Source organism: Mobula hypostoma, chromosome 6, assembly GCF_963921235.1.
Source record: "Mobula hypostoma chromosome 6, sMobHyp1.1, whole genome shotgun sequence".
NCBI classification, from domain to species: Eukaryota; Metazoa; Chordata; class Chondrichthyes; order Myliobatiformes; family Myliobatidae; genus Mobula; species Mobula hypostoma.
Window position 1 is genome coordinate 109078554 of NC_086102.1, and position 21428 is coordinate 109099981.

General features: G+C 43.4%; 1 protein-coding gene across 2 annotated transcripts in view; it reads left to right on the forward strand.

Moving 5' to 3' along the window:
• Nucleotides 1-21428, forward strand: part of usp37 (ubiquitin specific peptidase 37) — a 102699-nt gene that overhangs the window by 55234 nt on the left and 26037 nt on the right. For both annotated transcript variants that reach the window (XM_063051429.1, XM_063051430.1), the window contains exons 14-18: nucleotides 3610-3689; nucleotides 6902-7066; nucleotides 8809-8871; nucleotides 11198-11339; nucleotides 18110-18377. In XM_063051429.1, coding sequence (XP_062907499.1) covers nucleotides 3610-3689; nucleotides 6902-7066; nucleotides 8809-8871; nucleotides 11198-11339; nucleotides 18110-18377 — 718 coding nt within the window. The remainder of the gene's footprint in view (nucleotides 1-3609; nucleotides 3690-6901; nucleotides 7067-8808; nucleotides 8872-11197; nucleotides 11340-18109; nucleotides 18378-21428) is intronic.

Sequence of the window (21428 nt, forward strand, 5' to 3'; positions counted from 1 at the left end):
GGGCCACTATTCAACATTTGCTTTATAGTGTGTCATGGGACGAACAGAGTTGTCGGAACAAATGAGTTTGTATTAGATAAACAAGTAGGACATTTGTCTGGTGTTGATCTTTACAAATTAAAATAAATGCCAAAAGGGAACAGTAATTAATGACCTGATAATGAAAAGGGTCTCTGCCTGAAACATTGACTCTTTATTCTTCTTCATGGATGTGGCCTGATCTGCAGAATTTCTTGTCTTTACGACAAAGGTTCTTGCCAGTAATTTATTACTGTACCAGCCAAATTGTTGGAAATGTTCAGGCCTGCCCATAATTGATATGTTTAAATTGACATCCTTGCTTCCTATGTTGTAACAGTCACTTCACTTGGAAAGTAATTGATTGGCTATAAATTGATCTGCCAGAGCACGTAGTTGAGGTGGGTACAAATGCAACATTTAAGAGGCATTTGGATAGCAACATGGAGGGTTATGGGTCCAAACACAGGCAACTGGGACCAGCAGGGAGGATGCTGTGGTCGGCATGGATTGTACTGTTAACAGACACTATCAGAATCAAGTTTATTATGTGAGTTCTGCATTCTCTGTGTTGGGGTCAACCATCAAGTATTGCCACACGTTCCATCCGATCATAGATATTCAGCAGAACAGCACACAACCAGAATACAACAACCAATGACAAAACAAATCACTTTCCCACCCCTCACTCACACACACAGATCTCTAAGCCTAGGACATGCCACCTCCAACTTCTAAGCTGTGGCCCCAGACTCGCAGGTATTGGGCCTCTGACCTCACTGACCTAGGGGCTTCAGCAGTTTTAAACCATTGAAACCCACTACAGTACCTCTAGAACTTAAAATTGTGCCTGTGATTTGCAGCCATTTCACTGCGAGACATATGGCTCAGTCTCCCAAGACAAAACTGTCCAACACACCACTGGCACTAGCCTACCCGCCATCAAGGACATTTACACAGGTGCCGAAAAAGAACCATGCACCCTGTTGGTGAATTGCTTGTCCCATTCCCATCAAGGAGGCTACATAGCATCTACACCGGGATCAAAAACAGTTACTTTCCCCAAGTAGCAAAGCTGATCAACACCTCCACCAACTAACCCACCCTCCACACCGCCCAACCACCAATATTTTATCATGTCCTGTCAGTCACCTTATGTTGAGATACTCCTATGCCAGTACAATACAACAGTGATTTTGTGCCAGCCTTTTAACCTACTCCAAGATGAAACTAACTCTTCCCTCCTACATAGCCTTCCAATTTTTCTATCATCCATGTGCCTATCTAAGAGTCTCCTAAATGTCCCTTATGTATCTTCCTCTACCATCAACCCTGGCAGGGCATTCTACACATTCACTACTTTCTGTGTTTATTTTTTTAAAATTCTGACATTTCCCCCTAAACTTTCCTCCTATCGCCTTATAATTATGCCCCCTCTTATTAGCCATTTCCACCCTGAGGTAGTCACTGGCTGTCTACTTGATCTATTCCTCTTATCTTCTTAAACGCATCTCACCCTCCTTCACTCCAAAGAGAAAAGCCCTAGTTTGCTCAACCAATCCTGATAAGACAAAGTCTCTACCCCAGGCAGCATCCTGGTAAATCTCACTCCTCTGCACGGACCCTATAGGTGATGTGTTGTAGTACACCAACCAATCATATCACTGAGGCAGAATTCAAGGGTTTAAAAGTGTCTGAATAAAAATTCTTAAAGAATAGTGTCTAATTTTTAGAGCACTTTTCATGCAGACAATGCTTTACAATGGAAACTAAAAGATAAAAAGATGTTAGATAAAAGATAAAGAAAAGTCTCATCTGAGTCTGCATCCCTTAAGTTTTGGGTATTGAGTTCCACAGTTTAAGAGCATGGTAAAATGTGTTTTCTTTCCATTTTAGGACAAGTGGTTTCAAGGTAGAGCAGGTGAATACAAACCTTCTATAGCAGGGGTCCCCAATCTTTTTTGCACCACGGATCGGTTTAATATTGACTATTCTTGCGGACCGGGGGGGTGGGTGTTCAAGTAGGGTTAATCTCACCTCAACATTGTCTTTTACAGTTAGGGTTGCCAACTTTCTCACTCCCAAATAAGGGACAAAAGTAGCAGTCAAATCCCGGGACACTTTACCCCAGGAAAGACTACCATGACCATGAAGCCTTGCGCGGGCACCTGTGTGCGCATGTGCGTACGTGCCGATTTCCCCCCCCCCCCACGAATCGGTTTTGCTTTCATCTTCCTGACTATAGTCTACATACATTATTTCTACTTTATATAGGCTGTGTATTTATCATATTCCTGCTTTTACTATATGTTAGTGTTATTTATTTTCGGTTTTATGTGTTATTTGTTGATTTGTTAGGTTACTTTTTGGGTCTGGGAATGCTCAAAAATTTTTCCCATATAAATTAATGGTAGTTGCTTCTTCGCTTCACACCATTTTGGCACGAAAGGTTTCATAGGAATGCTCTACCTTAGCAGGGGAAATGCGGGACAAGGGCGGTCCTGTATGGGACAAACCAATTTAGCCCAATATACGGGATGTCCCGGCAAATATGAGACAGTTGGCAACCCTATGTTCAAGTGACAGGGAATGAGGAAAGTTGCAGCTGACTCATATCGTTTCCTCACGGCCCGGTAGCACGTGCTTTGTGGCCCGGTGGTTGGGGACCGCTGTTCTATAGATAACTTAGTAGGAAAAATGGTCATTTAATACTTAGATATTCTATTCAGCCTGTTGTTTTCACATACATCCTCAGTGGCCACTTCATTTGGTACACCTGTACACCTCCTTAATGTAATCAGCCAATCATATGGCAGCAGCTCAAATGCATTAAAGCATGCAAGCGTGGTCAAGAGGTTCATTTGCTGTTCAGACCAAACAACAGAATGGGGAAGAAATGTGATCTAAGTGACTTTGACTGTGGAATGATTGTTTGTGCCATATGGGGTGGTTTGAGCATCTTAGAAACTGCTAATCTCCTGGGATTTTCACACACAAGAGCCTCTATAAAGTTTACAGAGAATGGTGTGAAAAACAAAAAAGCAACATCCAATGAGTGGCAGTTCTGTGGGTGAAAACTCCTTGTTAAAGAGAGGTGCCAGAGGAGAATGGTCAGACTGATTTAAGCTGACAGGATGGTGACAGTAAGTCCAATAACTGCCTGTGTGTGCAGAAGAGCATCTCTGAATGCATAACACATCAAACCTTGAAGTGAAGCAGAAAATCACGAACATACGCTCAGTGGCCACTTTAGATGCAGGAGGTACCTTATAAAGTGGCCAATGAGTTTGTATTATTACTATTTCCTAGAAAGGTTTTTATATCAAGACGGACACAGCTGGATCCTGGGACATTTGTTAAACAAGGAAGAACTGGGGTAGTGGACACCTCCATCCACCTGTCTTGAAACAGATTGTAAATTTGACTTGAGCACAGTTGATTTGACTTGCTGCCTGAGAGGAGGGAGGAGTTGGGAGTTGCGCTCCTAATTTCAGCCCCATCCCATCCTCTTGCTGTTGCATGGCTCAGTGAAGGAGCTGCATCAAGAGCTGGGGAAATCAGAGGCTAACTGATTTGTCTTTCTCACTGCAGGCTGAAGAAATCGAATACTCCTGTGAGAAGTGCAATGGGAAAAACGCAGTTGTGACCCACAAGTTCAGCAGGCTGCCCAGGTCAGTAGTCAAGTGGGTGGAGATGGGTGACAAGTGAGGTAGAAGGTTGAGGTCCCTTCACATTGCTGCCGTCCTGCAAACTAACTTAATTTGGGTCCTCGGTACTATGTTCAGCTTCAGCTTGATTCGCAAACGAAACCTGAGAGATGTTAACTGGACATTCCTAAAATCAGAATCACACTGACTTGTGAAATTTGATGTTTTGTGGCAGCAGTACAGTGCTATACATTAAGTATGACTAAAAGTTACAATAAATATTAATACAGAAGTAGATGAAAGGGGTCAGAGAGAGGTGGGGGAGATGGATCAAAAAGAGCAAAATGGCGAGGTATCAGTATGTGGACTGTTCAGAAATCTGGTGAAAGGGAATACATGCTCCCTACACATTTGCATTATATAGGAGAATGAGGGGTGATCTTATAAAAATGTTTGGAATCATGAGTGGTGTAGTTAAGGTGGAACATTTCTGCAGGGTGATAAAGTCCATAATTAGGGAATGTAGGTTTAGAATGTGAGGGAAAGATTTAAAAGGGGCCCGAGTGGCAGCTTTTTCACATAAAGTGTGGTGCGTATGTGGAACAAGTTGCCGGAGGAAGTGGCTGAGGCAAATGCTAAAGAACCAACAGTGCAGAAAGTTCATATAAACAACTCATACATAAACATAAATTTGGGAATTTGACTCGCCTTGTAAAATCAGAAGTACCCTGGGTGTTATCCTTGACTCAGATTTGAATCTTAAATCCCACGAAAAGAAAGTGACTAGCGTAGCATTTCTACACTTGCAATATTGCAAAGGTACATTTGTTTCTGCCACATAAAGATACTGAAAAACTAATTTGCGCCTTTATGTCAAATAGATTAGATTACTGCAATGCTCTTTTTACTGGCCTTCCAAAGCAATCTATTAACAAACTTCAACTTAGTCAGAATCCAGTGGCTAGACTTTTAACCCAAAACCAGGATGAGGGAGCATATCACTCCTATACTAGCAATGGCTTCCTTTCCTGCCGCTGCCTATAAAGAGTTTTTACATTCTCTCCATGACTGCATGGGTTTTCTCCTGGTGCTGCGGTTTTCCCCCTCAGTTCAAAGGTGTTCCTTCCGGTTGGTAGGTTGATTGGTCATTGTAAATTGTCTCGTGATTAGGCTTGGGTTAAATCGGGGGATTGCTGGCAGCGTGGCTCAAAAGGCTGGAAGGGCCTATTCCATACTGGATTTCAGTCAATCAATTGGTAAATAAATATTTTAGAACTGACTTTAACGTTCCCTTGTTTTTAAAGCTCTTTATCGACTGGGACCTCTCAGGTCTTCTGCTAGTCTCTTAAATTTAAACGGTCTCCCTCAAAGATAATTATCGGATCAGCTTTTTTGAACCATGTTCCTAAACTGTGGGGCTCAATACCTTAAACTATAAGGGATACCGACTCAGTTGACACTTAAATGCCAGTTCAAAGCCTATTTATTTAACCTTGCTTTCAACTAACATCTTTTTGTCTTTAATTTTCATGTTTTTTTTCATACAGGTATTTGTACTTTTATCCCAATGTAAATCAATTTGAACTATATCTATGGAAAGTACTCTATAATGTTGTTATTACTCCAAAAGATGGCAGATGCTGGAAATCCACAGTAACACACACAAAATGCTTGAGGAACTGAGTAGGGCCGGCATCATCTATGGAGAGGAATAAAGTCGACATTTCATACTGAGACTTCATTGGGACCTTTATTCCTTGCCTGATTTGCTGAATTCCTCTGGCATTTTGCTTGTGTTATCTTGCTGGCAGGGTCAGCTTTTATTTTGCTGACTTGGAAATATGAAGTCGTACAAGATTGAAACAGCAGACACGAGGAAACCTGCAGTTGCTGGAAATTCAAGCAACACACACAAAAAATGCTGGTGAATGCAGCAGGCCAGGCAGCATCTATAGGAACGTCGACTGTGCCTCTTCCTATAGATGCTGCCTGGCCTACTGCATTCACCAGCCATTTTTGTGTGTGTTGCAAGATTGAAACAGGTCCCTCAGCTCACCAAGACTTCATTGACAGTCAAGCATTGAACCCCTGCATTCCCATCAACTCAACCTGGATTAAAATACTTACCCTTATACTATGGACAATTTACTGTGACTATAGAACATAAATATCTACAGCACATTACAGGCCCCTCAACCCACAATGTTGTGCCAACCATGTAACCTACTCTGGAAACTGCCTAGAATTTCCCTACCATATAGCCCTCTATTTTTCTAAGCTCCATGTACCTCTCAAAAAGTCTCTTAAAGTTGGTTGAATTAAGCCTATTAACCTTAAAGTTTAGGATAAGACAAGCCCCTTTTATTCATGCTCTACTCACACCTCCAAGCCTGGTCAGGTTGCCTCTGGACCCTTCAGTCTCCACGTTATATTACGGGAGGCCATTCAGCCCTTTGGATCTACAAAAGAGCTGAAGTGGGCGCAGTCAATTTCCCCCTTCTTTCCCTCAAAGATCTTGGCAATTCCCTTTTGAAAGATCCCATTGACTCAACTTCCACAACTCTTATAAGCAGGCAGTGCCAGATCACCATACTTTGCACAAGAGGTCCTCACTCCATTGTTTTTGAGATTAGTTTAAATTTATGACAACATGGACTGGTTCTTTTGATTTAAATCTGCATACCCTGAACAGATCTTCTCTTGAATTCTGTGCTTCTCAGAGAACTGCTCTAAATTTTCTAGTGCAGCATCATGCCTGATGTTTGCCTCTGGGCCAAAATTAGAAAATCTATTCCATTTAATTGTTAGTGTTGACCAGACTTGGATTCAATACTTCAGCTTTGTCTGGTATACTGAACGTGTTCAAGCCTAGGTGGGAAGAGAAACCCACATGCTATGCAGCACACCTGACTGTATAACCTAGGCTAGACTTTTAACTGATGACACCCAAAGAGACATTGTCTGTCCTTGGATCCTTGGATCAGTAATGACTATTTCACAAGTGAAAACCAAAAATAGTGGAAACACTTGGCCCGGTTTCTCAGACTCACAGACATTGAACTTCTAACCTCTGGTCCCTGGCCCACACGGAGAGTCGATCTTTCCACCTAAAGATCAAGATTGGACCAGAGTCTGTCCTCTGTACTCTTTGACAATCTACTACACTATCCAAAAAAAAAACCACCAGCCAATTGGCAGTTCTCAGCTTCTAATTTCAGACTGACATTTTCTTACAGAGTCCTCATCCTCCATTTGAAACGGTACAGTTTCAACGTGCAGCTGTCTCTGAATAACAAGCTTGGTCAACAGGTCATCATCCCCAAGTATCTGACTCTGGCTGCTCACTGCACTGAGACGACACGAGAGCCCTTTGCACTTGCCTGGAACGGACAAGGTCCAATGTAAGTTAGAAGTGGGTCCACTATTAACAGGAAGGGAAGAGGGTTCTGGAAGGTTTAGGATAGAGGAGTGGTAATGATGAGCATGGAAAAATGGGGAGCTACAATTGCTCAATCTGATCCAAAGATTTATGTATAATTTACTGTATCTATCATTTATGTTCTGGCTGCTGTTGCTTGTACTGTGCAAAAGTTTTGGGCACCCTAGTGATACATATGTGCCTAAGACTTTTGCATAATACTGTATTTGTCAACATGGAGCAGAGAGCGAGTTTGTAAATCTGGTGGGAGCAAAGGACGTTGGGAATGGCGAGGGTGGAGCACCATGGGAGGGGTGTGGGACAGGTGACAGAGAAGTACCGGGCGGGTTGGCACTGATGCAGACACACCCAGATCTGAGACACTGGGTAAGGTCATTAGATTCTAATTGATCATTATTGATCATTACAGAATGTCTCTGGTGCTTCCCGCTCCCTCCTGTCTCCCTGCCCCCTTTCCACTCTCAGTCCACAATAGTGACCCATATCAGAATCAGGTTTATCATCACTCACCTATGTCTTGAAACTATTTTTTTGGTGGTGGCAGTAGAGTGCAATATATAAAATTACTGAAGTACTGTGCGAAGGTTTTAGGCACCCTAGCTGTATACGTATGCTGAAGACTGTTGACTAAAGGCTTTGGATGGCCTAGGACAAGGTAAATCAGTTTATTTTTGCCACTTCTACTGAGTTACTGTGGAAAATTTTGTTTTGAATGCCATCAATACAGATCATTTCACTATAACATTGAGGTAGTACAAGCGAAAAGCATTAAGGATGCAGAATAAAATGCTACAGTTACAGAGAAAGTACAGTGAAGGCAGACAATAAGGTACTAGGCCATAAAAAAAATAGATTTTGAGGTCAAGAGTCCATCTTATTGTACAAGAGATCTTATGACAGGTCTTGTATAGAAGCTGTCCTTGAGCCTGATGTTATGTGCCATGAGGCTTTTGTATCTTCTGCCCGATGGGAAGAGGGGAGAAAAGAGAATATGGAGGGTGGATGGGTGTTTGATTACGCTAGCTGTTTTACTGAAGCAGTGAAAAGTATGGACAGAATTGGAGGCTGGTTTCTGTGATGGGCTGAGCTGAGTCCATTATTCTCTGCAGTTTCTTGCAGTCACGGGCATAGCAATTACTGTACTGTACAGTTAGCAAGGGCCAATGGGAATGTACCAAATTTCTTCAGGCTCTTGAAGTTGGTGTGCTTTCTTGACTGTGTCTTCTGTGTAGAAAGGTGTGCTCTTTTGAAAGAAGTATTGTACGCATATTTGTAATTTTGGTAGAAACATTGGCTAGGCCAGTGGACAGAACTTGACCCTGCCTTGTAGGAGAGTAAACAGTCCCTGAGTTTAACAGACTGCTGGAGGAACTCAACAGGTTAGGCAGCGTTCATGGAAATGAACAAACAGTTGATGTTTCAGGCCAAGACCCTTCATCAGGACTCAGTTTAACAATCCAAAACAACCCCTTTGATAACGTTGTGCTCTCAGTACACATTGAACTACGTGGGACTTCAATCCAAGATGTACTCCAGAGGTGAAAGTAGTGTTGACTAAAGCACAGCTGATGCTTTATAAGTCTGTTTTGTGTGACTATTTGATAAAAGCCTCAGTAATAATGGTTAAGTTTTGTTTTGAATGAGTGTTTACTGAGGGATTTTGTGCAGTCTCTTAACACAGTACCTGCTGTTGGAATTTCACAGATCACGGCCACTGAAAACCTCTCAGTCAGTGAACTCTACAACTGCCCCTTTCACGTTGGGAAGGTGAGTGCACACAACATAGTCTCCTAGTGTAATCCAGGGGTTGTGGACTTGGAGCCCACTGAGATGAAGAGAATTTCTTCAGCCAGAATCTGTAAATCTGTGGAACTCATTGTTACAGACCACTGGAGGACAAGTCATTGGGTATATTAAAGGTGGAGGTTGATGGGTTCTTGATTAGAAAGGGTGTTCAAGGTTGTGGGGCGAAGGCAGGAGAATGGGGTTGAGAGTGATAATAAATCTACTGTGATGAAACGGCAGAGCAAACTCGATGGGCTGAATAGCCTAATTCTGCTGTTTTATGAGTCAGGGGAGCGGTACTGGGTAAGCAGGGAAGTGATGGGATGCAGGAGGGTATGTGAAGGGGGGGGCACATACCATGGAGGTGGCATGGTAAATGGATGTGCTGTTGAGGCAAGAGAACATCAGGTATGGAAGAGGGAACGAGGGTTGGGTGCTGGAATTCACCAGTGGGTGAACAAGGCACAAGTTGGGTATATTATGGGTAGCAAAGCAGTTAGTGCAATGCTTTACGCTGTCAGCTGTAAGATTGGGGTTCGATTCCTACCACTGTCTCAAGGAGTTTGTACATTCTTCCCTTGACCACATGGGTGTCCTCTGGGTGCTCTGGTTTCCTCCCACTTCCCCAAAAACGTGTGGTTGGGGTTAATGAGTTCTGAGCATGCAATGTTGGTGCCGGAAGCATGGTGACGCTTGCAGGCAGATTTGATATGACACAAATGGCAGATTTCACTGTTCGTTTTGATTTTTATGTGACAAATAAAGTTTATATTTATTTTTATCTGTTATCTTGAGGTAATGTGTTGACTTTGATCAGAATTTGTACATTTTGAGAGCTTTTTCCTGCTTATATTGAATATAAAACCGTACAACACAGGACCGGACTGTCAGTCCACAATGTCTGTGCCAGTCATGATGCCATTTTTAACTAATCTCATCTACTGGCCCATGATCCATATCCCTCCATTAAATGTTGTTGTCGTATGTGCTTCCATCACCTCTTGGCAGCAGGTTCTAGCCACCTACCACTGTGTATAAAAATAAAACCTCACAAGTCGTCTTTATTCTACCCTACCCACTCTTCTCAATGTTCTAAACAAAGTTCAAAGTAAATATATTGTCAAAGTACATGTATGTCACCAAATATTACCCTGAGGTTCATTTTTCAAACCTCTATAGGTTTACCCTCAAACAGAGAAAACAATCCAAGTTTATCTAATCTCCTCTTGGTAGTTAATACCAGGCAATGACCTGGTAAAGCTCTTCTGAACCCCCTCAATAAGACACAAGATCAGAGTTAGGCCATTCGGTCCATCGCATCTGCACCATTTCATCAGGGCAGATTTATTATTCCTCCCAATCCCATTCTCCGGCCTTCTCCTCATAACTATTGACACCCTAACTAATCACAAATCTGTCAACCTCTGCTTTAAGTATTCCGAATGACCTGGCCTCCACAGCCATCTGTGGCAGTGAATTTCACTGATTCACCACTGACTGGCTGGCTAAAGAAATTCCTTATCTCTTTTCTAAATGGACAGCCCTCTACTCTGAGGCTGTGCCCGCTGGATGTGGAAAGGATGTTTCCTTTAGTGGCATAATCTAGTACCACTCTTTCTAGGCCTTTCAATATTCAATACATTTCAATGAGATTCCACCCGCCCACCCCCATTCTTCTAAAATGGCCTAGACATTTGCTGGAAATTGTGAGTGAGTGGATGCTACGTGACCCACAGCATCAAAATGAACTAGTCTCTCTCCACTGAATTCACATATAGCTTATGATAGTTATCAGATCAGGGTTGAGCTTCTTGAAAGATTAGCTTTATTTGTCACATGTACAAACACACAGTGAAATGCGTCAATTTGCATCAATGACCAACATGCTCCGAGGATGTGCGGGGCAGCCTGCAAGTGTTGCTGTGCTTCCAACATGCCCGCAGCTTATTAACCCTAACTTGTACTTTTTTGGAATATGAGAGGAAACTGGAGCACCCAGAAGAAACCCGTGGTTAAAAAGCAAAGTTCTTACAGACAATGGCAGGAATTGAACCCTGATCGCTAATGGCTGGCACTATAATAGTGTTGTGCTGTAATGGCATAATGCTAGCCACTACACTAACAGATCACTTGGTAGTCCTCTCAGTGTGGTTTGAGTGTAGTTCACCCAGAGCCAGATCAAAGAAAGTAGTTTAGAACATACTGCATTGGTTTAGTGGAAATGATTTTTGCTATATTAACTCAAGGTCCTGCTGCCTTCACTTGAGGACTGCCGGCTTACAATCTCCCGTTATGTTCTCTCGCACAGGAAATACTGTTTCAAGTCTTCGATTGTGATCCAAGACTCTGATAGTGAGGATGAGCAGGTGAGGCGGGCCATGGTGATCAGCAGGCAGATGAATGAGCAAGCTCAGCGAGAGACACGGCAGGAGGATGAGGAAATGCAACTGGTAAGGCCGGCACCCCTGAGGATTGGCTTTAACCACTCCCAATCTTTAGGAAGATTGAGCATGGAACAGGATAGCACAGGAACAGGCCTTGCAGCCAACATGTGCTGAACGTAGAATATAGAACACTACAGGCCTTCACTCCACAATGTTGTGCTGAACGTAGAATATAGAACACTACAGGCCTTCACTCCACAATGTTGTGCTGAATGTAGAATATAGAACACTACAGGCCTTCACTCCACAATGTTGTGCTGAACGTAGAATATAGAACACTACAGGCCTTCACTCCACAATGTTGTGCTGAACGTAGAATATAGAACACTACAGGCCTTCACTCCACAATGTTGTGCTGAACGTAGAATATAGAACACTACAGGCCTTCACTCCACAATGTTGTGCTGAACGTAGAATATAGAACACTACAGGCCTTCACTCCACAATGTTGTGCTGAATGTAGAACGTAGAATACTACAGGCCTTCACTCCACAATGTTGTGCTGAATGTAGAATATAGAACACTACAGGCCTTCACTCCACAATGTTGTGCTGAATGTAAAATATAGAACACTACAGGCCTTCACTCCATAATGTTGTGCTGAACGTAGAATATAGAACACTACAGGCCTTCAGTCCACAATGTTGTGCTGAATGTAGAATATAGAACACTACAGGCCTTCACTCCACAATGTTGTGCTGAATGTAAAATATAGAACACTACAGGCCTTCAGTCCACAATGTTGTGCTGAATGTAAAATATAGAACACTACAGGCCTTCACTCCACAATGTTGTGCTGAACGTAGAATATAGAACACTACAGGCCTTCACTCCACAATGTTGTGCTGAATGTAGAATATAGAACACTACAGGCCTTCACTCCACAATGTTGTGCTGAATGTAGAATATAGAACACTACAGGCCTTCACTCCATAATGTTGTGCTGAACGTAGAATATAGAACACTACAGGCCTTCACTCCACAATGTTGTGCTGAATGTAGAATATAGAACACTACAGGCCTTCACTCCATAATGTTGTGCTGAATGTAGAATATAGAACACTACAGGCCTTCAGTCCACAATGTTGTGCTGAATGTAGAATATAGAACACTACAGGCCTTCACTCCACAATGTTGTGCTGAACGTAGAATATAGAACACTACAGGCCTTCACTCCACAATGTTGTGCTGAACGTAGAATATAGAACACTACAGGCCTTCACTCCACAATGTTGTGCTGAACGTAGAATATAGAACACTACAGGCCTTCACTCCACAATGTTGTGCTGAATGTAGAATATAGAACACTACAGGCCTTCACTCCACAATGTTGTGCTGAACGTAGAATATAGAACACTACAGGCCTTCACTCCACAATGTTGTGCTGAATGTAGAACGTAGAATACTACAGGCCTTCACTCCACAATGTTGTGCTGAATGTAGAATATAGAACACTACAGGCCTTCACTCCACAATGTTGTGCTGAATGTAAAATATAGAACACTACAGGCCTTCACTCCATAATGTTGTGCTGAACGTAGAATATAGAACACTACAGGCCTTCAGTCCACAATGTTGTGCTGAATGTAGAATATAGAACACTACAGGCCTTCACTCCACAATGTTGTGCTGAATGTAAAATATAGAACACTACAGGCCTTCAGTCCACAATGTTGTGCTGAATGTAAAATATAGAACACTACAGGCCTTCACTCCACAATGTTGTGCTGAATGTAGAATATAGAACACTACAGGCCTTCACTCCACAATGTTGTGCTGAACGTAGAATATAGAACACTACAGGCCTTCACTCCACAATGTTGTGCTGAATGTAGAATATAGAACACTACAGGCCTTCACTCCACAATGTTGTGCTGAATGTAGAATATAGAACACTACAGGCCTTCACTCCACAATGTTGTGCTGAATGTAAAATATAGAACACTACAGGCCTTCAGTCCACAATGTTGTGCTGAATGTAAAATATAGAACACTACAGGCCTTCACTCCACAATGTTGTGCTGAATGTAGAATATAGAACACTACAGGCCTTCACTCCACAATGTTGTGCTGAACGTAGAATATAGAACACTACAGGCCTTCACTCCACAATGTTGTGCTGAATGTAGAATATAGAACACTACAGGCCTTCACTCCACAATGTTGTGCTGAACGTAGAATATAGAACACTACAGGCCTTCACTCCACAATGTTGTGCTGAATGTAGAATATAGAACACTACAGGCCTTCACTCCACAATGTTGTGCTGAACGTAGAATATAGAACACTACAGGCCTTCACTCCACAATGTTCTGCTGAACGTAGAATATAGAACACTACAGGCCTTCACTCCACAATGTTGTGCTGAACGTAGAATATAGAACACTACAGGCCTTCACTCCACAATGTTGTGCTGAACGTAGAATATAGAACACTACAGGCCTTCACTCCATAATGTTGTGCTGAACGTAGAATATAGAACACTACAGGCCTTCACTCCACAATGTTGTGCTGAATGTAGAATATAGAACACTACAGGCCTTCACTCCACAATGTTGTGCTGAATGTAGAATATAGAACACTACAGGCCTTCACTCCACAATGTTGTGCTGAATGTAGAATATAGAACACTACAGGCCTTCACTCCATAATGTTGTGCTGAACGTAGAATATAGAACACTACAGGCCTTCACTCCACAATGTTGTGCTGAATGTAGAATATAGAACACTACAGGCCTTCACTCCACAATGTTGTGCTGAATGTAGAATATAGAACACTACAGGCCTTCAGTCCACAATGTTGTGCTGAATGTAGAATATAGAACACTACAGGCCTTCAGTCCACAATGTTGTGCTGAATGTAGAATATAGAACACTACAGGCCTTCACTCCACAATGTTGTGCTGAACGTAGAATATAGAACACTACAGGCCTTCACTCCACAATGTTGTGCTGAATGTAGAATATAGAACACTACAGGCCTTCACTCCACAATGTTGTGCTGAATGTAAAATATAGAACACTACAGGCCTTCACTCCACAATGTTGTGCTGAATGTAGAATATAGAACACTACAGGCCTTCACTCCACAATGTTGTGCTGAACGTAGAATATAGAACACTACAGGCCTTCACTCCACAATGTTGTGCTGAATGTAGAACATAGAATACTACAGGCCTTCACTCCACAATGTTGTGCTGAATGTAGAATATAGAACACTACAGGCCTTCACTCCACAATGTTGTGCTGAACGTAGAATATAGAACACTACAGGCCTTCACTCCACAATGTTGTGCTGAACGTAGAATATAGAACACTACAGGCCTTCACTCCACAATGTTGTGCTGAATGTAGAATATAGAACACTACAGGCCTTCACTCCACAATGTTGTGCTGAATGTAGAACGTAGAATACTACAGGCTTTTTTAAAAAAGGAGTGAGAGAGAAACCGGGGTATTATAGACCAGTTAGCCTTACATCGGTGGTGGGGAAAATGCTAGAGTCAGTTATCAAAGATGTGATAACAGCACATTTGGAAAGCGGTGAAATCATCAGACAAAGTCAGCATGGATTTGTGAAAGGAAAATCATGTCTGACGAGTCTCTTAGAATTTTTCGAGGATGTAACTAGCAGAGTGGATAGGGGAGAACCAGTGGATGTGGTATATTTGGATTTTCAAAAGGCTTTCGACAAGGTCCCACACAGGAGATTAGTGTGCAAACTTAAAGCACACGGTATTGGGGGTAAGGTATTGATGTGGATAGAGAATTGGTTGGCAGACAGGAAGCAAAGAGTGGGAATAAACGGGACCTTTTCAGAATGGCAGGCAGTGACTAGTGAGGTACCGCAAGGCTCAGTGCTGGGACCCCAGTTGTTTACAATATATACTGATGACTTAGACGAGGGATTTAAATGCAGCATCTCCAAGTTTGCGGATGACACGAAGCTGGGTGGCAGTGTTAACTGTGAGGAGGATGCTAAGAGGATGCAGGGTGACTTGGATAGGTTAGGTGAGTGGGCAAATTCATGGCAGATGCAATTTAATGTGGATAAATGTGAGGTTATCCACTTTGGTGGCAAGAACAGGAAAACAGATTATTATCTGAATGGTGGCTGATTAGGAAAAGGGGAGGTGCAACGAGACCTGGGTGTCATTGTACACCAGTCATTGAAAGTGGGCATGCAGGTACAGCAGGCGGTGAAAAAGGCGGATGATATACTGGCATTCATAGCAAGAGGAATCGAGTACAGGAGCAGGAAGGTTCTACTGCAGTTGTACAAGGCCTTGGTGAGACCACACCTGGAGTATTGTGTGGAGTTTTGGTCCCCTAATCTGAGGAAAGATATTCTTGCCATAGTAGGAGTACAAAGAAGGTTCACCAGATTGATTCCTGGGATGGCAGGACTTTCATATGATAAAAGACTGGATCAACTAGGTTTATACTTGCTGGAATTTAGAAGACTGAGGGGGGATCTTACTGAAATGTATAAAAATTCTAAAGGGATTGGACAGACTAGATGCAGGAAAATTGTTCCCGATATTGGGGAAGTTCAGAATGAGGAGTCACAGTTTGAGGATAAAGGGGAAGCCTTTTAGGACCGAGATGAGGAAAAACTTCTTCACACAGAGAGTGGTGAATCTGTGGAATTCTCTGCCACAGGAAACAGTTGAGGCCAGTTCATTGGCTATATTTAAGAGGGAGTTAGATATGGCCCTTGTGGCTAAAGGGATCTGGGGGTATGGAGAGAAGGCAGGTACAGGGTTCTGAGTTGGATGATCAGCCATGATCATACTGAATGGCGGTGCAGGCTCGAAGGGCCGAATAGCCTACTGGCCTACTCCAGCACCTATTTTCTATGTTTCTATGTTACTACAGGCCTTCACTCCACAATGTTGTGATGAACATAGAATACTACAGGCTTTCACTCCACAATGCTGTGCTGAAAGTAGAATATAGAACACTACAGGCCTTCACTCCACAATGTTGTGCTTATCATAGAACAGTGGAACAGTTCAGCACAGTTCAGACACTGTACTGAGGAATGGGTTAAATTGATCTTAGAATAGGTTAAAATGTCAGCACAACATAGTGGGCCAAATGGCCCGTGGTGTTATGCTGACATTTTAACTTGCTCTGACATCAATCTAACCCGTCCCACATAGCCCTCCACTTTTCTTTTATCCATGTGATTATCTAAGAGTTTCTTATATTCCCTGTATGTATCTGGCTCTACCACCACCCCTGGCAGGGCATTCCATGCACCCACCACACTCTGTGGAGCTGCATCATGGACTACCTACAGTCGGCACCTGAAAGCCCTGGAACACGACCACCAAAGACCCTAATGTAAGATTTTGAGGATCAGCCGGAAGGTCAGACTCACTAACACCAGCGTAATTGAGGAGGTCAACATGAACAGCACCCCCACCACAATAAAGCAGCACCAACTCCAATGGATAGGTCATGTCATCCAGATACCGAACTCGTGTCTCCCCAAATGGATCCTTTACCTCCAGCTGAAGGAAGGTCAGCGAACCCCTAGTGAGCAAAGAAAACGCTTCAAAGATGACATCAAAATCAGCCTGAAGAAATTCAATATTACATCTAAAACTGGGAGGACATTGCACTCAATAGATACACCTGGAGGAAATCTGTTCAAGAGGGAGCTGTGCTACATGAGAGTGACCTCTGCTTTGCCGCAGAGAACAAGCGGCAGCTGTGAAAGGAGGGACAGAACAACGAAAAGACCCGACCACTAATTACAGCCTCCACTTTTGCCCACACTGTATTAAGTTCAATTTTATCTGTCATTCAAACATACGTGAATACCCATGAATACAACCACATAAAACAGCATTCCTCTGAGGCCAAGGTGCAAAACACAATACAAGGCACATACAGCACATATAAGATATAAGTAAACATAGTCACATGAAAAAAAATAATATAGCCCAAGTCTTTGAGGGTGATGTCTTGTAATTTGATGGTGTTTGGATGTCATAAGCAAGAGCAAGCTGCATCCGTTCACGAATGAATGCAGTTCAGCTTGTCTTCAACCGTGCGGAAACTGGAGGGCAGCACTCTCAGGAGGGGCCACTGGACTTGCTGTATTCTACAGTACCAATGTCCATCAGGGTCTTGTGATCAAACAAAAGATGTCCAAGACAATCACAGTTCGTTACACTGCACACGATGTTCATGCACAGACTCCAACACCTCCCTGTAGCATGTGGCAACACAATCTGCACCAAGCCCCACTCCATCGCTCTTGAGCAACTCAGTGATGGGGTGGACCTGCAGTACTTGATGTTTTTGCTAACCAGCCGCATCTTCTGATCACGTAAATTGCACCTTTGGTTGAGAACATGAGATGAAGAATCCTTGAAAGTGAGTCCATAGGTGGTGGAAATAGTTCAGTGTTGAGGCGAGTGAAGTTATCCCCTCTGTTTAAAAGTCTGATGGTTGAGATATAATAATTGTTCCTGAACCTGGTGGTGTGGTTCCTGAGGCTTTTGTATCTTCTTCCTGATGGCAGCGTCAAGGGGGGAAAATAAGAAGCATGGCCTGGATGGGTGGGGTGAGGTGGGGTTGGGTTCTGCTTTTCTGTGGTAGTGCTGTTGTGTAGATGTGCTCAGTAGAGACCAGGGCTTTATCTGTTACGGACTAGGCTGTATCCAGTACTTCTTATGGACTTTTGTATGATGTGGGTTCATCTTGTCATCTGTGTGCTTACCGGCCAGCTATCTGGCTTGTGCTTTTTATCTCTGTGAAAGGCTCTGAAAGCAAGCAAGCAGGAGATAGAGCACCCGCCCACCACAGCAGTGCTGGATTCTTCTTTTGACAAGATGAGTGACGACGAGTTGTTGGCTGCCGTGCTGGAGATCAGCAAGCAGGAAACCTCTCTGTCCCTCAGTGCAGAGGAGGATCAGGAGAAGCCCAGCAGTAGCCCTGACACTGGCTTCGGGGACGACGAAGCCCAAGAACTCTTGGAACAGCACGAAGGGGCAGCAACAGATGGATCCAGAAACCCCACTGACACAGGTGGGTCACTACAATTCAAGTTCAGGTTTATTGTCATCTGACTGTACACATATCTCGCACAGCACGTGAAACAAAATATCATCATTAACAAGTTAATAAAATGCATGTAGTGCACAGCACAAGTAAACAGTAAATAGTTTGCTGTCCCAGTGGCAAGACCTTGGTGGTGGCAGAGTATTCATTAGTCTCTCAGCCTTGGGGAGGAAGCAGTCCTAGTCCTGATTCTTTTAGCTTCCTGTTGGTAGTGGGTCAAAGAGATTGTGGGATGGGTTGTAGGGATTCTCAGTAATGCTTTTGGCCCTTTGTCTGCAACGCTTCTGGTAAATGTCACAAATAGTGGGGAGGGAGGGAGATCCTGGTGATCCTCTTGACAGTTTTTACTTTAGGCAGGGCAAGTTACTGTCATCTAAACAAAGTTGGTGGGACTAGGCAGACCAGAGAGGCTGAAGGATCTGCTCTCATTAAAGGTTATTGAATATTGAAAGGTGTGGATAGAGTGGACGTAGAAAGGATGTTTCCAATGGTAGGGGAGTCGAGGACTAGGGGCACAGCCTCAGAGTAGAAGGATGTCTCTTTAGAACAGAGATGAGGAGAAATTTCTTCAGCCAGGGGGTGGTGAATCTGTGGAATTCATTGCCACAGATGGCTGTGCAGTCCAGTTCATTGGGTGTATTTAAAGGTTGATAGGTTTTTGCTTAGTCAAATATTAATTAAACTATAACTGAACATAGATTGAAGGTTGAGCGAGCTAGGCTTTTCTCTGTGGAGGCATCTTGGACAGCCAGAGGCTTTCTTTGCCAAGGCGGAAATGATTAATACAAGGGTGCATTATTTTAAGGTGATCAGAGGAAATTAGGTGGTGAAATGTTCAAGGGGAACTTGAGGGGAACCTCTTCACTCGGACGGTGCTGCAAGTAGGAAACAAGCTGCCAGGGGAAAGGATGGATGTGGGTTCAATATTTAGGAGAAGTTTGGGTAAGTACATGGATAGGAGTGGTATGAAGGGCTTTGGTTCAGCTGCTGGTTGATGGTACGAGGCAGAATAATAGTTCAGCGTGGACTAGATAGGCCACAGGACCTGTTTCTTTGCTGTGACTATGACAGTATAGGGGGTATGTCAGAGGTAGTTTTCTTTTATACACAGAGTGTTGGGTGCGTAGAACACCCTGCCAATGGTGGTGGCAGATAAATTGGGGACATTTAAGAGCCACTTGGAAATAGATGTTCCTGAACCTGGTGGTGTGAGACGTCAGGCTTCTGTACCTCCTGCCCAATGGTAGTTGCAAGAAGATGGCATGGTCTAGAGGACACATACAAAATGCTGGAGGAACTCAACAGGCCAGGCAGCATCTACGGAAAAGAGTAAACAGTTAATGTTTCAGGCCGAGACCCTTCATCAGGACTCACTACGGTGGTCTCTGGGATCTTTGAATTTTGCCTTCTTGGGTAATGCTTTTCCATTGTACCCACTGAATTGAGTAACTATAAAAGATGTTTTCAACAGTGTGCTCTTTCACTTAGGAAGCTGTGTATGACTGGTATTTCAAGTAGGTTTCCATCAGAACATAGAACAGTACAGCACAATACAGGCCCTTCGGCTCATGATGTTATATTGACACTTCAACCTTCTCTAAGATCAATCTAACCCTTCCCTCCCACATAGCCCTCTATTTTTCTATCATCCATGTGCATATCTGTCTATGCACTATCCAGATTTGGGAAATGATATCCCCCATTCGTGGAACGTTAGGGACTAACCAACACAAAATGCTGCAGGAACTCAGCAGGTCAGGCAGAAGGAAAGAAGGCAGAATAAAGTGGTGGGGGGAAAGGGCAGTTGGGTGAGGTAGATGATAGGTGAGACCAGGTGAGGGGAAAATAGGTGGGTGGGGGAGGGGTTGAAGTGAGAAGCTGGGAGGTGTTGGGTGGAAAAGGTAAAGGGCTGAAGAAGAGAGAATCTGATAAGAGGAGAGTAATCTATGGAGAAGGGGAAAGAGGAGGGGACCAGGCAGATGAGAAGAAGTGGGGAATTGAAGGGGTGGGTGGGTGGGGGGAGAACGGGAATTACTGGAAGTTAGAGATATCAGTGTTCATGCCATCAGGTTGGCAGCTACCCGGACTGAATATGAGGTATTTCTTCTCCAACATGAGAGTGGTCCCATGAGAAAGGCAGGGTCTGATTAGGAGGAGTCAGCATGATTTTGTGCAGGGGAGATTGTGTCTCAAATCAGTTTTATTTTTGAGGAGTTGACTAATAAAATTGGTGAAGGTGGAAAGGTAGACAGGGTCTACATGGACTTCAGTAAGGTTTTTGACGAGGTCCAAAAGGTCAAGGCACGAGAGATCAGAGGAGTGTTGACAAAATGAATAGAAAATTGTGTCAGTGATCAGAGGTAGAGGGTAGTGGTGGGTGGGTGTTTTACCTACTGGGTGTCTGTAGCAAATGATGTACTACTAGGATTGGTGCTTGGACCATTGGTGTCTGTAATATATGTAAATGACTTCAAAGGGAATACAGAGTGGTCTGATTAGTACATTTGTAGAAGATGCAAAAATAGGTAGATAGTGAAGAAGGATGTCTAAAGATGGGAAAAGACATAGCTGGTAAGATGGATGGAGCAGCAGCTCATGGAATTTATTCCAGGCAAGAATGAGGAGTTAAAATCTGGTTGGACTCAAAGGAAATTGCAGGGACCAACCTTGGAGTATTGATATACAGGAAGACCTGGAGGGTGCAAGTCCATAGCTCCCTAAAGTAGCTACTAATGCATTGAGTTATAGGGCACTACAGGACACGAGTTACATGGTGGTGTTGTGGTTAGTACAATACTTTACAGTTCCAGCGACCTGGGTTCAATTCCCACAGCTGCCTGTAAGGGGATTATGTGTTCTCCAAATGACTGCATGAGTTTTGTCCACAGTCCAAAGACGTACCGGTTGGTAGGTTAATCGGTCATGTAAATTGTCCCTTGATTAGGCTAGCATTAAATCAGGGGTTACTGGGCAGTGTGGCTGGAAAGGCCAGGATGGCCTGTTCCATGCTGTATATTT